Genomic DNA, 18,315 nt, shown 5'->3' with positions numbered 1-18,315 from the left:
GAAGCGGCGGCCCCGGCCCGGCTGAAGGAGCCCCGTGACTCTCCGCGGGTTCGGGACAGGCGCCGGGTGCTCGCCCCGGAAGCGTCGCCGGCTCCGAAGGCCCCGCTGGGGCGGGACGTGCAGGGCCGGGCTGGTCCCGGTTCGCTCCCGCCCGGAGCCGTCCCCGGCGCTTCCCCGAGGCTGGGCGCGGGTAAGGAGCCGGGTCGGGCGTCCGGAGCCCTGCCCAGGGCACGGTGGGACGAGTCCACCTCCGAGGCCGCTGCCACCGGGGTTGCCGTACGCTGCTCCTCGGTTACCGGCTCGCGTTGCCCGGGAGGAGGAGAAGGACGAAGCCCGCTCCCTCGCGATCCACTTCATTTTCTTGTCCCGAAGTGGTGTGTGGATGCGGTGCTGTCCCCGGCTGCGCGCTGGTCTGGTTGGTGTCAGCCCTGTATTCGTGTTCCCTGCTTGCCCTTGTCCTCACCGGTTTCTCTTCCTTCTTCACGCACTGGGAGCACCTGCAGGCAGAGGAGCCTCCAGATTGCTGATGGTGACTTTCTCTGACACAGAGTTGTTGGAGCTCTCTGGCAAACTCCTTGGTAGCTAATGGAATGTGTGTAATGACTCCAGGGGGTTGCTCTCAGGTTGGAGATGGGCTTGGAGCTGGTGATGGATCACAGCAGGTCGGGAGCAGTGCTGGCAGGTGTTGGGAAGCCCACTGTGCACTAGTGCCTTGGTCACTAACTCTGGTCAGGAGGTCTTTTCCCTGCTGTGGCTGGCAGGGGCCAGGGTGGGAGCTGAGACCCCCTAAAGAGTGGGCAGAGTCTGCCTGATGAAACTGCTGCAAAATGTCTCCTCACTTCTGCTGACACTGGGAGCTCAGGTAGTGATGAATTGAACCTGAGTGTCTATTAATAACCTGGTGTGATAAAACACTGACCACATCCTGCTCCTTTCCTTCCATTCCACTCTCCTTCCCTATCTCCTCATACTCCTCACTTTTTACCTCTTTCTCTAATTAACAAACTTGTTCAGTGATACTCTTTTAAGGAAAGTATTAACAATGCTGTCTTGTTGAACTCGTAGCTAGAATAACCTGATCCCCCTCAGGCTGGTGCTTTTTGAAGAACCTCACAAAGAATTAATTCTTAAAGGTAGCTTAAATCATTTGGTGTCCTAGTACAAAAAAAACGCTGGAAAACTTCATTGCTAAATTGTGGTTCGTTTGGGTTTTTTACTTTATTGGCTACTGCACCCTTCATTTTCAATAAAAATAAAGCAGTTTTCTTTGCTAAGAGCACGTTGTGACTGATTGTGCTGAGAAGTGGCAGTTCAGTCATGAGGAATGGCTTGTTGCAGGGTAAAAGAACTTAACTCTTCAGAAACCTGCTTGAGAAACTAAGATTGATCAGTTTTAAGAAAGTTCATCCTTATTGTGGGAAAGAGTCCGGTATTTTGTGGGAATTCTGGGATGTGCAACTTAGAGTCAAATTCATCTACTTAGGAAATGTTGCTGCTCTCACTGCAGACTTGTGGGGATGTCAGTTATCTAGATCTGAAATATCCTCCCACACACTACTGAAATGGCTCCAGATAAAAATCAAAACTGGAAGTCTGAAAACTCAGCAGTAAGAGGTCTTCTACAACCATTCTTCAAGTTTGAGGTGCTATTTCTTTAACTCTATATCAGTTTCTTGTGACTGATAGAAGGAAACTTCTGAAGGCTTATGATACCACACAGTGCCTTGGAGTAAAAGAGAGCCCACTGCTTGTGTGGGCATAGTAATCAAAAGCTACTAATGAACAAAAATGCATAATTATTATAGAGCTGGCTAACTTTCTTAATGGAAATCTGAGACTTGCCTACCAAACAAATTCCCTGTTAAAAGGATGGGAGTCACTGTTTTCCACAGAATTGCCACCTGAGGCTTTCCTGCAGGGAATGCTTGGAGCATCCCTCTTCTTTGTGTGTTTTTCTTGCTTTCCTTTTATTCTTTTCCATGTGGAACACTGGTGTCTCTGGGTCACTCTGTAGGGAGCTGCAGCCCTGTGTGCAGGGAGAGGCAGCCAGAAGGCAGGTCAGCAGCCTTTACCAACTGCATTGCAAGGCCTGGAGAGTGCCCATTGCTCCCACTGGTCTTATTTTCTCTTTATCAACATGGAGACAGAAGTGTTGATGATTGAGTTGGTGGATCTAATAGTGGGATAATGTCCTCTTCTGCTCCAGGATCCACCCTTTGTAAAGAAAAACACTCAAAGGTGGAGCAGGAATATTTTGGTCCCCTCCTGCTGTCTCTTGGCATGAACTCTCCACATTATTCTCTCTAAGGCTTTTTATATCTGCAGCATCTGATGCTCCAGAACTGGTAAGGAAGGTGGCTGGTTCCTGGGGAAGTCATCTTGGGGAGATGAGTTCTAGTATGAAATCTTGACATTTTTTTAGTCCTCCTCTGAACACTGGCTGGAGGTCTGCACTTATCTAGAAGGGAGACCTTCCTGCACACCTTGCAAAAAGGCTTCTGTGCATGTTCAGTGTATGTCACTGAGCAGAACTGGGAACTATGTCAGCATGGAACTTCATCTTTCTTAAAAAGCCTTCGAAGGAGAGGTTCTCAGCCCAGGGAGAAAGGCAAAGAGAAACTGTGTTATTGTTTTGCAGTCAGGCCAAAAAAAAGAGAAGGGTGGTGGGAGGTTGTGCAAAAGAAAAAAAAAAAAAAGCAAGTCCTGATAATGAGGAGAATTACTCCGTTGCAAAATATAAGGTTTGAAAGCTATTTCATGACTTGGGGAAGGGAGGGAATGACCAGCATTGCCAACAGGGAAGGCACAGAACATGCAGTGCCCTAGGCAAAGTATATTTTCCTGATGGTAAATTAGTATTAACAAGGAGCAAAGCCTGAGTAAGTCACTCAGACCTTCAAGGTCCTGGCTGAGACAGCAGCTTCTGTCCTGCTATCTTGCACCTTCAAATAAGCTTTCTATACTTGCATTGAACTAATTGCAATGTAACACACAGTTTGGAAGAAGCTGGTGTTGCTTTTTTACGCTTTTGCTTGCAGGACCACACTTCTGCTTGCAGCTGTTTTAAAGTCTTAAAAATCTTAATGTTTTGAAATCTGTGAGAACTGAATGTATATTGAATGCCCATATTCCTTGTGCTCATCAGAAGAAGGTGGACTATTAAGCCCAAGAGCTCTGCAAGATCTATAGATATATTTCTTCCTTATAAAACTGCCGTACAAGAATTAAACAAAGCATGGAAGCATTTTAGAAAACAACCCATGGAATTTTTTTTCCCAGAGATGGAATTTCTCTGGAATCCCCACTTTGATGCTTCCCCATTCACTGCCCTCCAACTCCATGCATTGAAGAGGAGGAGCTCAGAGAGACAAAAAGCTTTGCCTTTGCCCCCCTCTGCTGCAGCCTGGACCCTGCAGGACTGGGTTCTTTGTAGTTCTCAGTGTGGCTTCTCCCCTGCTGCTCACTCTGAGTGCTGCTGTCTAGCCAGTTATCTTTGCAGGTTTTAGCACTCTGTTTATTGTTAGCTCCACTGAATCTCCTGTGAATTTCCTCTGTTGCTAAATTGGAAAAGCCTTATGAAAATGAGGTTCATACAAACCTGCTGTGGGATTGGGGATCACTAATTGGTGGTGAGACCAATGGTGGTACATCTGAAACAGTTCTCAGCTTTTTTGAGCTCATGTAACTTCTGCAGTGGAAGGGAAAGCCAATATGTTCTAGCCCCCCAAAAAAAAACCCCAGTGTATGTTCCAGTCTCCTTTTAAGCACACTTGTTCTGTTTGTTACATTGGCCTTCATGATGCCTCACTTAAAGCCAGTCCAGCATTCAGTTCTTTCATGTCACTCTTGGGCCTTGACAAGTTTCATCCCAGCTCCTGATGAAAACCTCCTCCTGGACCTGCAGCACAGAGATCTTCAAAGAGGGAGGGGGAAGAAGTGGCAGGAGCAAAATAAAACAGGGCTGCAGAGCAACATGGGTCTTGTGACGCCCTTCCTCACAGCCCTTCCTCACAGCAGTGGCTTCTCTGTGATGTTGCATCATTTCTAAAAATAGAACTTCAGGTCCTCGGGGAAATTGCATTTCTATTTTGTTCTGTGAAGTGCCCCGTGCATTTTGAGTCTCACATTAAAAAGCCATGTACAAAGCAGAAGGATAGAGTGGCTTTTAAGATCCTTTATCTCCTTGTTCTCATGTATAGTCCTTCTCTGTGGTGATAATGGACTTCAGAAGGTCCAAATTGCTATTGAGAGTGAAAATAAAAGGTGAAGAGAGAACGCAGGAGACTGATAACACCTTCAGACCTGGGGAGGGGATTTGCACAGAACCATGTTGTTTTCTCTAGCCACAGGTGCTTCCTGCCTCCCAGTAACTTAAACAGAAAAAAATAATAACACAAGTGATTAAATGCAAACAGGATAGGCTGATTGGAATAGTCTTTTGATTATAAATGCAGGAAAATTACACAGGTAGGAGTGGAAGCTGTAGCTCAAAAGACTATCAGTTTGAATAAGGTTCAACATGAACCAGTTCTGGGGTCAGACTTGAGCTCTTCTTTTCCAGAAGTGACTCTCAGAGACTCTTGAGGAGTAAAATATAAAAACCAAAGGGTTCTATGAAATTTTATCTGAGATTTGATCTTTCAGAGTACTGAAGCAGAGGGAAAATTTTACAATATATGGGAGCCTATTCTAGAAGGAGAAGGTAAAAGACTACCTCGTGTTTTGTGGGAGCTGAGCTGGCTGCACGGGCCATCCTCACTGCCCGAGGTAGACTGTGAGTCTGTTACCTTCTCTGCAGTGGGTAAAGGCAAGTCTTCAGCTTCCTGTATTCTTCAATTTCCAGACAATTTCATTAAAATGAAACCCCTCCCCGTTTATCAGCTTCCAGAAGGGAGGTCCTGGAATGTGAACTGATGCGACAAAAGGCAGAGGAGGATAGGAATCTACAGAGAGAAGCAGTCTACTTTCACGTGTAAATTGTAACACTACTCGTGTATCTTTCACTACTCGAGTAGAGTCCTCTGGACAAATCCTGTCTTGTAACTTCTCCAAAATGGTGCTGTCAGTGCTTGATGTGGAATGTCGGGTTCTGTCATGCCAGGAGCAGGGGGTTTGTGTGACCACAAGGCCACCTCCGCATCATGGTCCAGAGAATATTCACCACACGGAGTGGCACTGGCACAGACTGATGCTCACCTGGTAAATCTGTCCCTGAAGTATTCACAAAGGTAATTTTTGTGGTGCTTCTTTTCCACCTAATTACTATAGAGAATCTGCTGATAAATGATAGCAGTGGGTATAAGGCTGATGAAAAAAAGACTCACATTGTTTTGTGGAAACCTGTTTGGTGAAATCGCTGAATTTACTTGAATAGATGGCATCATAAGTAGTATATCTCCTTATTTATGTTTTATAGTTTTGGAGGTGATGCATCATATCCTTAGCCTGTTGAAAAATGTAAGTAAACCTGGACTGCAATTGTTTTGATTGTATTCAAGGTGCATTTTTAATATACTTTTTGGAGCAGAGGCATGGTGAAAGCATCGTTCCCTCTGCAGAAACTACACATATTTCAAAGTTAACTCACTCCTCACTTTCCTTGGGGAGATGGCTGGGGATTCTGGAAGCAAAGGATGGCTGTCAGACCTCACAGCCCCTGTGTTATCCATAAAACACCGAAGGCCACGAGGGAAAAAACGCGTCAGGTTTGCGGACGCATAAGAGGAAGATGACATGGAGGGGTCACCTGTGAGGGATCACCAGGGGAAGGTGTCGGTGCCCCCGGCACAGCAGACCTGAGAGCGACGGCAGCCCGCAGGGCCCCCGGGTGAGGTGCTGAAAGGGCGGCAGCGCGGAGGGGGAGCCCTGAGGAGGCCGAGAAGGGGGTGGGGTGGGGAATGAACCCGCCGGGCCGGGTCGGGAGGCTGAGGGCCGGCGGCCATTTTGAGGAGGACAATACCCGCCGCACGGCTCAGCCGCTGCGCCCGGCGGGCGGGCGGGGCGGGGCGCGCGCACGCAGCGCGGGCAGCAGCCGGGGCGCGCGCACGCTCCGCCCCCCGCCGCCGCGTTATGTAACGGCCGTGGGGGCGCGCGCGCGCTCCCTCCTTCCCCGCCCCCTCCCCGCCCGCCGGGACCCAATGGGCGGCGGGGCCGCGCAGGGAGGGGGGGGGCGGGGGGAGAGCCCGGCGGACGGGACGGGCGCGCGCACGCACGGGGCAAGGCGCGGCCCCGCGGCAGTGCGTGCGCGCTCCCTTTCCCCCCCCCCGCCTTCCCCACTCTCTCTCTCTCCCTCTCTCTCCTCTCTTCTCCGCCGCGCTCGCTCGTTTCTTCCCCCCCTTTGTGAGGCGCTCGGAGTGGCCCGGACATCGCTGACTCGCCATGGCCGACGAGAAGCCCAAGGTGAGGCAGGCGCCCTCCCGCCCCCCGTCCGCTTCCCTCCTTCGGCCCCGCCGCCTCACTTCGCCCCTCAGGCGGCGGCGAGAAGCCAGGCCACGGCCGCTGGCCCGGCCCCGGCCCGTCCAGCCAACGGCCTGGGCTCCCCCGCGCCGGCTTTGCGCGCCATTTTCCTGCGCACCCAGGCCGCGGCCGCCTTCCCGCCCCGCCGGGGGAGGGGGGCCGGGGCCGCAGCCTCCCGGGGCGGGCGGAGGATCCCCGGGGAGGGTGGCGAGGAAAGGGGGGGTGGGGGGGGCTGAGGGGGGCGAATCCGGGCTCCCTTCCCGCCCTCCTCAGGGAGACAGGCAGGTCCGGAGGCGGTTGCTGCTTTTGCCTTCCTCCTCCTCCTCCTCGCAGGGCCGGATCCGGTCTCCCCTGGGCGGCTAGCGGAGGTTGGGGCGCAGCATCCCCGCTCGCCAGCAGCCTTTGGCCGGGGCACTTGCCAGCCCCTTCCCATACGGTGCTGGCGGAGCGCGCCGGGGCCTTTGGGCCGCGGGAGGGGCGGGCGGGTTTCGCTCCCTGCCCCCTTTTGTGCTGCCTCTCGCCCCGGGCCGCGGGAGGGGCCGCCGGGGGGGCTCCTGCGGGCGGGGGGAACCGCGTGGAGCAGAGTTCTTCCACAGCAGGAATAAAAAAAAAAAAAAATAACCGAAAAACAACCAACACACAGCGGAAAAAAAAAAAAAAAAAGAACGGACAGAAAAAAAAAAACAAACCAACAAAACAACCACAACCAGCCAACACCACTCTACCGCCGTTTTTAAAAAAATAAAAAATAGTAAAAAAATGTTTAATTATTATTTTTTAAATTGTTTTATCCCTAATTTTTAAACTGAGTTTGAAGGAGCCAGGAAATACCCGAGGGCAGCGGGGCGGTGTGGCGTGGAGCGGGGATCTGTCACATGGCGGGGACCCGCACCCCGGCCCGGGCCATCCCCTCACCCGCGCAGCTCCTCCTCAAGAAAACAAAGATGAAAACGCTGCCGGGCACCTCTGGAGAGGGCACTGCCCGGGATCTGGGTAGCGTTTAATGTTCTCTTTGCCTCTCCCGTGATACTCTGGATCAAAATCCGAGCACTGGAGTTGAAAGTTGGTTCTCTGCAATTGCGGCGCGTGGTTTCCAATGGAATCAAGAAGACCGGACTGCTTAAGAAGGATTTTTTCTTAGGTGTTTTCTGAAGGAGAAAGCTTGTTTGTTTGGGTTTTTTTAAGATTTTGTCACCTTTTCTAAATAGAGTCCTTTAAAGTGTCTTGAAGTTTTCTTCAGAAGTACCTCAACTGATATGAAAAAGTTTGGGAGATAGTAAGAAAGAGACTTGTTAGTGGTTGAGATCATAGTTATAACAAAAATAACTTTATTCCATTGATTTGAGACAGTGTTGTGGCATATTAGCTTGCCCTTGGTAGAAATAACTTGGATATTTCTAAAATTTTATTGTAAACAACAGGCCTGGTAACTCTTCATTGCTAATTTGCATGTTGACCAATCTCAAGAATGACAGCTACTCTGAGTAAGGTTTGGGATTTTGTGTGTATGTATGGCTTTCTTTAAAAAAAAAAAAACAACCGAGTACTGACCTTTATTTCCTAAATCAAAGTTTCACGTTGGTAAACAGCTATAACACCTTTATTTCCTTCTTTTTTTATGACCTGTTGCACTTCGATAAAATGTTAACTTCTTGTTTCGTATCTTTTTAAAAAGTACTTTTTTTTTCTTCTTCTTCTTTTATTTCCTCAACAGGAAGGAGTGAAGACTGAAAACAATGACCACATTAATCTGAAGGTGGCAGGGCAAGATGGGTCTGTGGTGCAGTTTAAGATTAAGAGGCATACACCACTTAGTAAACTAATGAAAGCCTATTGTGAACGACAGGTATGGTTCTTGTATGATCATGAGGAGAACCTGTGTCTAGGGGAGAGGTGATCTCCGTGGAGATAGATGACAGTAAAATTTTAAACTATGTAAATATGCAAAATGATAACAGTTTTTCCAAAGTAATTGTTTTGTGGAAAGTGTATTGTTCCTAGGGTCTGATATAGAGTGGACTGACAGGGTTGTGTTAGAAAATGGGTAAAATAAAGGTAATGTTGTTATCTTTGTGACATTTTTGTTATAGATGTAGGCTTTTGGGGGGCAACTGTTACTCTTCTGTTCAAAAATACCAGTATGGAAAGAGGGTGTATTAACTTGAAGCAAAAACCTAGGACAGAGTTGAATGATAATCACTGGTATTTTTATAGCTCTGAGTAACTTCTTGGTCTGGTCATAGAATTCTGATTTATTAGCTTATTATTGTGTTGAGAAAAGAGAATATCAGTGAGTATTTTTTGGTTTAAAGGTGTTTAGTGTCTAATTTGAGAATGAGCTTGTGTGTTTAATGATGGACTTTTTTTTTCTTGTGGCCTAGATGTCAAATTGGTTCTCTTAGGGACAAAAAATATTTTGCTAGTCACAACTGCAGCCAGCCTACTAGGTGAAATCTATTGCAAGTTTTAAAAACATCTGTATAAGAATAGAGCTGTTTAACTCTTTCTTCTGAAGTTCTTGACTAGAAAAATCTTGTCTGGAAATGGATTAGTCTTAAAATTTTTTAGGTGCTTACTTCCGAAACTTTGTTTAAAAGCATTTGTACTGCATGTTATTTTTAAAGTTAGATTTTATTTGTGCTCCTTATTAGGCATACACAATATTAAAATCCTTAAGCTGTGGACTTCAGGTTTAATTTTGGAGGTGGAAGTTGCATATAGTACGTAATTTACCAGCTTTAAAGAATGAAAATCATGTGTTGTATATAGTAAGACCTAAAATGGAGGCAGCTAACCCTTGAATGATAGGTTTAGAAGAACTTGTGATTATTGTATGTGGGGAAAAAATAATCCAAGGAATATGCTTATTTTTTTGTGGATACTAATCTCACCAAGGTGCAGGTTTTTTCATAGGGTTTCAGATAACATTTATTCAGCTCAGAGTTGTCAGGAACCTGCAAAAAAACCCCAACACTTTTGGAATAGGTAATACATATTTTAAGAAACAGTGTGGCTCAAACCAAATGTTGCTGTGCAGAAATGTGTTGCTGCCATGACACTGAGCCACATGGGTTTTTTTGAACAAGATGGTGTTAGGAGTGGGCTAGAAAAAGCATTTTTGTCTGAACTATAAAGTCTTACCAAAAAACTTTGCTCATGTTCTTTATTAGAATACTTTTTCCTGACAAATTAACTTCTCAAAAACCATTACTGTATTTAAGTCCTCTGTGTGGTACATCTGCTCTTGTGTGGCTAAATGAAGGCTTCCTTACTAATTCAGAGGTGCCAAAGCAGCACCACACAATACGTAGGACTTACTTCAAAACCAGCTGAGCTTCTGGTATTTCTAGGTGGTCTGCACAGAGTATAGAAAGAACTGGGAAAAAAGTAGACATTAAGGTTCTTTCTTGGTTCTGGCTGTATCTGTAAACCTCTTTCCCCTTTCATTGCAGAATGTAGTGAGCTGTAGAATACCTTTGAAAAATAACTTGTGAATTTGAAGGTTATGTCATTAGTAGAAGGGATTGTTGTTCTTCAGTTAGGTTTGTGAATCTGTTGGCTCAAGCAAGAATGAGGAGCAGTCTTCTAGGGGTAGAAGAGGTCAGCAAAATGACTGCTGTGTGGTAGAAATGCTAGTTCAAAGTACTTGTTCAGTAGTTTCTGGAAAGTTCCAGGTGTGCATGGAAAAACTTTTTTCTATCGATTTCATTTAATAGGAATTTAAGGTCAAAAAGTTGCCTTGGCTGCACTTTGCTGCTTCAGACTAATAGATGGTGGTTGCATTTCTGGAAAATAGCATTTTAAAACACCTTTGCTTTGGGGGAATATCAAAAAGAAGTATTGAATATTACTGTTTGACATTTGTTACCCTAAGTGTTGCATCTAATTTTCAAGTGATCTATTATTTAAAAGCATTAAAAAAATCTCAGCCTTTGGGGTTAAGACTTGGGTACTAAAATTGCTTGATTTTAGTTTGCAGTCAGTGGGGGCACTGTTGCTTCTCTTACTTGTTGGTCACAATGCAATTTTTAATACAAAACAGATTGCAGGGATTTCTAGTGAAATGCCTTCAAGTGCATGGAGTATGATAACTGTATCATGCATTAGGGATGGTTGTTTTTAATGATCATGCTGCAGTTTTAGTGACTTAAGTTAAAGTAAAAACTAGGGAGTACTTTTACACCAGGCTGACTTTGCCCTGTGTTACCTCTCTTTGTGCAGGGGTTGTCAATGAGGCAAATCAGATTCCGGTTCGATGGGCAGCCAATTAATGAAACAGACACACCTGCACAGGTAAACAGCAGAGGCAAGACTCAAAAGCTCTTATTTGAAATTTGCTGCAGGTGTTGATGCATCTGTTTGATATGAATTATTTGTATACTTGTATGTATTAATGATATAACATGATCTCTTTTACCATTGCTTTGATGTAAGTGGTTTAGAATTATAGAAAACAGAACCTAAGACTTCATTAGTATTTTTAATAATGAGTGTATCAATGTAATGGTAAATTAAGAAAATTAAGTATAATGTGCAGGTGGTAAGTCTTGTAAAACTCTTACTTCATTGAGTCACAGCCCTGAGATGAGAATTGGTAAGTTAAGAATTGAGGTTTTCCTGAAGCAATAGCTTTGCTTTTTTTATAAAAGCCTGCCAGGTGGTTATCAGAGATACTGTCTCCAAAGATGCATTTGCAATGTGAAAGTAATTTTCTGTAATTTGAAGACCTGTTCTGGGGGCATAAAATTAATGAAACTGAAGCTGGGGTTGTCTGTTTGTATTTTGTTAAAACAAATACTGTTCCAAGAACAGAATGGCTCTCAGTAACTCTTGAGAGTATTTTTCTGTACAGCTCCACATAGCTGTGCTTAATCAGCCTTTTTAAGTGATAGTTTTATGTGCTTTCCAGTACCACTTGTTACAAAATAAGGGACTCTTGTTTTCAGAAGGTTTGAATAGATCTGTATTTTCTAAGCAGTTGCTCCAGAATCTGTCCCTTATGACCATAATCTGTGCAACTTTTTAATTTGGAAAACTTATAATTGAGGCAACCAGGGTGCTTTTCTCTCCATCCGTGTTACACTGAAGCTAAGGATCAGTCTATTTATAGCTGCAGTAAATGCCACAGATCAGTTTGATTTCCTGGAGCAGAAATTGAGACTGTTTCAAAATATACCTTACATTAGTTACAGCAACTCCTTCAGTCTTTGTAGAAATGTTGCCCGTAGGTAATAACATCCCAGGAATACCAACTGTAAAATTTATGGTGAAAGAGAATTATATTAATAAAGTATTGCTGTTCCTCACTGGCAGTTTATAACATTTCTGACTATATAAAGTGGTTTTAATTTTTTTTGTGTGCTTCCTTATGCTCTCTTTTACTGCCTGTTTGGGTAGGGACCTGAATTATAGTCTGATTTCTTTAGTGCTGTATCTGAAGTCAGCAACATAAAACTGGAATTGTGGCAATATTCTAAGGTAAACTGAGGAAGTAAAGAGAAGGAAAAGGCAATGGCCAAGTAGGCAACAAAAATTATAATTAGTTTGAATGCTGATCTTTTTCATAGGAGTCACACAATGCACCCTGAAGTTACATACTAGGAATCATCCTAGGATGATAGTTATCAGCTGTCATTTTTTTTCCATGCAGTTTCTTTGCTTTTGAGTTATGGTGAAGTAGGTTGAATGTACAAAGTGATGATGATGGAGGGGAGCTGGGCTGGGCTGGGCTGGTTGAGTTGCATCAAAAGAAGCATGAAGGTAGGAAATGAAAGAACAACTGAGCCTATAATAGATACCCGAGAAGTGTTGAAAACCTTTTTTCTCTTTTCTGCTATAGTTGGAAATGGAGGATGAAGATACAATTGATGTGTTCCAGCAGCAGACAGGAGGAGTGTACTAAAAACAAACAAACACACAAAAAAGGAACCTGCTACTTTCCGCTCCAGAACTGTGCTCCCACAGGCAACACATTCACAATTAGAAAAATGAGACTTGGTTCAGCCACATCCTGACTACTGCAGTATAGTTTTCTCTCTTCTCTCTCTGATTTTTTTTCCTATTCCTTCTATTGTACATAAAGTAACTGGTGTATGTGCACAGACATAATGCATATTTTTTTTAACTAAATGGCCAATGGTATGTTTTGATCAACATTTAATGGAGATGGGGTGGGAAAACAAACTGGTTCTGTGAAAATGCCCCTTTCTCCGTTAGTGGCATGCTCCTTCTACTTTTATCTTTATATTCCAGTAAGTTATTTTGCTCTCACTGTTTAAAAACAAAAACCTTGCATACCTTGTTTGATTGGATAATTTCAATGTTTTTCTTTTATCATTGTAAAACCAAGGACAATTTTATAACTTTTTTGTACGTAGCTGTTACATGTAGAGCAATCTCTGTTTAAGTAGGGTAAAATTACTCTTAAAAAAAGAAAAAAAAAGAAAAAAATCCTAGATAGTTTTCCCTTCAAGTAAAGCGTCTTGTTGTTTAAATAAACTTCTTGTTTAAAATAACCAGTTTTCTTTATTTTTCTGTGGAATAATAGTACTCAGCACTTGTATTTCTTTCTCTGCAGTGCTTTATGCTTCTCAGTTCTCTGCTTTCCATGCGGTAAGTAAGCATGATCCCCCTTTTACAGTCAGAAGACTGTTGGAAAATGGGAGTTTTCCCTGAGACATCTCGGTCAGTTTTGTCTTTTGATCTATTTTTTTGGGGGTGTATGTTCTGCTGTGCAAAAACTGTTTTATTAGGCCAACTGCAAAATACTGGACTGTTTATGCCTTTGAGCTGAGCTCCATTTGTCAGTCTTTAATAGAAACATCAATCTTGTTGCTACAGTACCTTATTTAAAATTCTGTATTTGAATGCTTTTTGATGTAACCATTAACTTAAAATGAGCGGATAATTCCATTAATCATTCAGTTTACCATGGTATGAAATGGGAGATGCTTGGAAATGTAAATCAAAAAATAAAAAATTGAGTTATGTTTTTTGGGTGTATTTAGCTATGGTGGTGTAGATTCCAAGCTCTGCTTTACTGTTGTGGTGTTCCTGCTGGAAAGGGGAAGAGGCTTGAAGGGAGGTGGTGACAGTAATGTTTTTCATGAGTCTTTTCCACAAAGCTGCTCTTCTTGAGTTTTCTCTTGGGGAAGTTTAGAGGTTGCTGTGAAATCTGTGGATGTTCATGAAAGCTGATACACCTGTCTCAGCAGCCCCAAAGCATTCTCTGATGTCCTGGGACTGTTGTAATATTTCATAGTGTTTGCAGCAAGTTAATGCTCTTTTAGGTATTAACTTGTTAGCAGAGCTCACTTTTTGCTGTGAGTTTTCACAGTTTTCATAATGGTTAATTCATTGGTAAAGCCAATCAGAAGTGATTGGTTGGAAACTCTAACTTTATGGCAGAATGATGGGGCTGTGCATTTAGCTGATGGACAATGATCTATTTGACTTCTGTTGCAATTTTACCTCATTTGATATGACATTATTGCATCTAATAGAGATACAGGAGAGGTAGCATCTCACAGTTACTTTTAACTGTGTAGCTGAAGGATGCAATCTGTATGCCATTGGTTTAATTTTAGGAAATTCTGCTGTTAAAGGGATTACTTCTTATTCTGGGTTGGCTCTTGTAGACTTCTGTGGTATATTGCAAGGTTGGAATTGTCTCTTGTGAAGAAATGTCATATCCAAACACACAAAGTCCCGGAAAAAACTTGAAAGTGTGGTGAGGGGATTGTATTTCAACAGCTTTTGTAGATTAGAAATGGACTGTGTTCCTCTCATTGGCTTTAGAATCCCTGGATTTGAACCTGGCTAGATTTCTGATAACAGTGTATAAAATTCTTTCAACTTGATGTTATGCCAAGACTTTTCCCAGGGAAAAGCCATGTCTATCTTGTTTGGCCAAAAAAGATGTTTGGACTTGCTTAACTTTCTGAAGAAAGGGTGAGGTCTCCTTAAATACAGCTTTTTGCAACCCACTTTAAGACTGAAGCTCAGAACTCCCTGTTGTATCTTGCCTACTGTTTTTTCTTTCCTGAGGCAATAAAAGTCAAGTGACAGGTACTGAACAGCATGCTTTCAAAAACAGTGTCTTAATTTCCTGGATTAGTGGAGTGATGCTTCATCTGTCATTAACTGATGAGCAGGATTATTGTGACATAATGTCCTGTTACTAAAACAAGACCGTTTAACATGAATTTTGATAAGCTTACCAAAATCTCACTGTGCAAAATAATTGAAAACACAGTCTTTTGTACTTTTGGATTGATGAGGCACCTTTGGAAATACTCCTAAATTCAGCATAAATTGAATTTTCTCTAGTACTTAGGAACAGGCTAATAGAAAATGGAGAAGCATTGATCACCTGAATTTCTCCATTTCTCACATCTTTTTGCTACTCACCTGTGTCTGCTCCTCATATTTCTGAAATAATAGTTCTAAAAGTGCTGAATGGTGTTTATGTAAGATGTAACTGCCTTGGTTAGATAGAAATCAAGAAACTCAAGGGTCTCAGTTCCTTAAGAACCTCAAACACTTAATTTGCAGTAGTCTAGCAAAACATTTAGTGGGCTGGCATATTCTGGTATATATTTGTGTACACAACAATGCAGCAATCTTATCCATTTTTCTAAAAACTTATTAAAAACTTTTTGCATCATGCAAATACTCCCCTTACGACAGAACTTGTTGCTTGTTGGTTCTGCTCCTCTGCTGCTTAGATAATTTATGTGTTGAATCCTGTTTCACTGTGACTTTATCTTCACTAAGCTGCTGCTAGGGGTGATGATTCAGAAGTGGTATTAAATGAGGTATAAACAATCTGTCTCCAATTATTTGCAGTTCACTTGAGCTGTTTGGCCTGGCTTGATTTGCAGCAGTTCTTGTGGTTTATGCTGGTAGCCTCATGGGCTACTAGAAGTCCAGATGCTGAAGGATAGAGGCAAACTGGGCAAAGAATTCTTGTCTTGCTAGTTGGGAGGTGAAGTTTTCAATGTTTACTAAACAGCTGGGGTCTTTCAAGTGCCCAGGCAAATTATTTTACTACCCACAACTTTCAAATAATGTGTTCCAAAGTGATTGCCATGCATTTTAGTTAATATTAATCTCATGATTTTTAAATGAAAAAGAATGAATTAAGGTATGATTGTATATGGTATTCTAGCAAGTTCTTGTGGCTGACAAGTCTCTGCCTTCAGTGAACATTAGGTTGTTAGTTTCAGTTGTGGAAAGGACATAACCTTCAACATTTTTAAACTTTTCAGTTATTTAAAAAGATGTAACCAAAATTGATTGTTTCAGGCACCCAAAGCAAGACATTTTTTAATTCATGTGCAGTGGAGATAATGCCAGATTGGAAGAACAGCTGGGTTTGGTGGGACACTGGGTTAACACCTGAAAATCAGTGTCTTCAGTTTAGTGCACAGTGGGCATAACACTTGCTTAAAAGGGTTCTTGTGAGGATCAGTATTAAGTGGCTCAAGATGCTGGTTCAGAAGGGGTTCTGGGAGTGTAAGGCTGTGCTGAAAGAGAAGATGCTGAACTGCCAGGGGTGTAAGGAAACACTTCATGTGGTAATGTGAGAGGGATTCTTGTGCTGAGTACTGGAGGTATTCTCAGCAAAAGAAAAATTCCTGAAGTAGTACTAAGATAATTGCTGCCTCGAGGTAGCAATATCAAAACATTTGCAGCATTTCTGCTCTGTTATGGTCAAAGTCTGATTATTTTCTTAGGAGACTGTTTCTTTCTAGTACTTTTATTTCACTACTTCCGAAGCAGACAATGTAATGTAAGTGCTGCCTTTTTGTCTGTTGGGTGCTGGTTCTATTGTGACTGTTACTGCAACTTTAATGGAAAAGGTATAATGTGACTGGCTTGAAGAAATAATACTTTCTATGCTTCAGCCAGTTGGAAAGAATTGAATTTCTAAGGACCTGCAATTTATTTTCAAAGCTAAAAATAAAAAAGTAGATGTGTCCTTGATCAGCATCTATTAAAAGTGAGCAATAAATTGAAGGGTTTTTATTAGAATTAGAGATTGTGGCCACTTCTCAGAATGCTTAAATCAGCTGGGGTGATGGACTGTTGTAGAGCAATAAATTACAATCTAAAAGCATTTAAATAACTTGGATTCTTCTTAATTATATTAGCATTGTAATCTAATACAGTTCATTCTCTGGATTATTGAGGTTTGTTCACTCTGGCTGTTAACTGGTTCCCAAACTGAATGTGTACTGTTAGTGTGTAATCCTCTACTTTATCTTGCTTTTTTTGTACTTTGTGTCAGAATGAACTGGTAATATAGCACTTCTCCCTGGTGGTTTGGAGTGTGAGGATAAATAGGAGAGGGAAGGCTGGATTTTGATCCCTGTTGAGTTTTTGGTTGGTCTTTTAGATGCTGAATCACAGAGGTTTCCTGGTTTCTTCTCCAGTAGTGTGGGACTAATGGTCTTTCCAGCATGGAGGTGCTGGGAGGCCCCGTTGGTATTCATGAAATTGTTTGAGTCCCTTTGAGGGGAAGAGTTTTCCTTCAGAGGATTTTCAGTTTGCATGAGAGGGATCCAGTAGTGTTGGTGGTGCTGTCAAAGAGGTGGGTAGCTGTCAGGGATCCCAGAACTGATGAGGGTGCTGGGGTGCTGCTGAAAGACAAGGTTATGGGTTGGTGAGGAGCTGCAGTGCGAATGGGGACTACAGGAAGAGCTGTATTTTTTGACAATTAATTAATGCTGAGATGACAATGACTTTTGAGAGATGGGGAAAGGTTGTGGAAGCTCAAATAAATAGTACATAGATTGCTGCTCCTTAGGAAAGGGATATTCTCTGGACACACGTGGATGCAAAGGACACCCTCTGTGATTAAAGCTGTATTTGGGGGTTTAAGTTCCTGCTTTCAATATACAGTCCATAGATCTTATTAAAGCAAATCTGATGCCCTGAAGGGCTCTTGGGGGATCCCTTGATGAAGAACTTCACAGTTTAAGCAAACTTGGACAAGACAACAGTGGAATGAAAGGAGCTCTTTGAGGACTCCTCCCCTCCAGTGATGCTTGCCCTTTTTCTCACTAAGGATCAGTGCTTTGGAGGACAGTGCCAGACTTGGTCCTGCTGGGTGCCCAGACATGGGCAGCATGAATCGGTCACTCTTGGATTTTTTTTTTTTTGTTTTTTTTTTTTTGTTTTTTTTGTTTAGAACTACATCTCTGCAGCTTTGACAGAAGTCTGAGCAGGCTGATTTTAGCCTGTGTCCCCAATGGTAACTTCCTGTTGTGACCTTCACCTGAAGATCTGGAGAGGCACCAAAGCAACTCACAGCTCCTGCAACATGCAGCATCTGCCCAGTAGGGTGAACCACTCAATCTGGATACCAGACTTCCACTGAATTTCCATCATGCAGAGCTTCATATGCAAAAGTCTTTGACAGCTGCAAGTCCAGCTGTAGCAAGGATCATTTATTTGCTGATCTTACTCTTTACCTTCAACTGTGAACAAACTGGGGGAAGAAAAGACAAGACTGAGCCAAAACCTTTTTTGCATGATGTGTTTGAGACAAAAAAAGAATGTCTTGTGCCACTGTGCTGTAAGTAGCAGAGAGTGGTGTGAAGAAAAGAAACCCATGGTCACAGGAGGATGACCAAGCTGATACTTTTCTCAAACCAATGGTATTTCTCCTTGCATTTCCTGGAGTCTTGTTCAGAATTCCAGATGGTTTTTGCATTCATTGTGGTGAATTTCAAGAACAGGTGGAATTGTTTGGTATCCTGAGTCTTTCAAACAGCTGCTGAGAATTGTTCTGGTCAAATGTCATCATACTGGGAAGGATTCTAAGCCCTGTTTTTGTAGCAATCTTTATAAACA

At 43.1% G+C, this 18,315-nt stretch overlaps 2 protein-coding genes and 1 long non-coding RNA gene across 3 annotated transcripts in view; all 3 read left to right on the top strand.

The window, feature by feature from the left end:
* The window catches only part of ATP5PD (ATP synthase peripheral stalk subunit d), an 82,162-nt gene that overhangs the window by 7,599 nt on the left and 56,248 nt on the right, over positions 1-18,315 (top strand). The window lies entirely within an intron of this gene.
* Positions 22-3,719, top strand: LOC139805537 (uncharacterized). Its single transcript, XR_011729851.1, has 2 exons — positions 22-190; positions 2,326-3,719. It is a non-coding gene; the product is annotated as an uncharacterized lncRNA (long non-coding RNA).
* Positions 6,159-12,971, top strand: SUMO2 (small ubiquitin like modifier 2). The gene is made up of 4 exons (XM_071764056.1): positions 6,159-6,399; positions 8,171-8,302; positions 10,678-10,749; positions 12,296-12,971. Exons 1-4 carry the CDS (start codon positions 6,379-6,381, stop codon positions 12,356-12,358), a joined length of 288 nt encoding a protein of 95 aa, XP_071620157.1. The 5' UTR covers positions 6,159-6,378; the 3' UTR covers positions 12,359-12,971.

Source organism: Heliangelus exortis, chromosome 20 (genome assembly GCF_036169615.1).
Source record: "Heliangelus exortis chromosome 20, bHelExo1.hap1, whole genome shotgun sequence".
Lineage (NCBI taxonomy): Eukaryota > Metazoa > Chordata > Aves > Apodiformes > Trochilidae > Heliangelus > Heliangelus exortis.
This window is presented reverse-complemented; position numbering and strand designations above follow the sequence as displayed.

What these genes read in the sequence shown, in the direction of transcription:
- SUMO2 (XM_071764056.1), top strand. Translation starts at nt 6,379, where the DNA reads ATGGCCGACGAGAAGCCCAAG. An exon ending in TGGCCGACGAGAAGCCCAAG is followed by an intron (nt 6,400 to 8,170) that starts GTGAGGCAGGCG and finishes TTTCCTCAACAG; the next exon opens with GAAGGAGTGAAGACTGAAAA. An exon ending in AAGCCTATTGTGAACGACAG is followed by an intron (nt 8,303 to 10,677) that starts GTATGGTTCTTG and finishes CTCTTTGTGCAG; the next exon opens with GGGTTGTCAATGAGGCAAAT.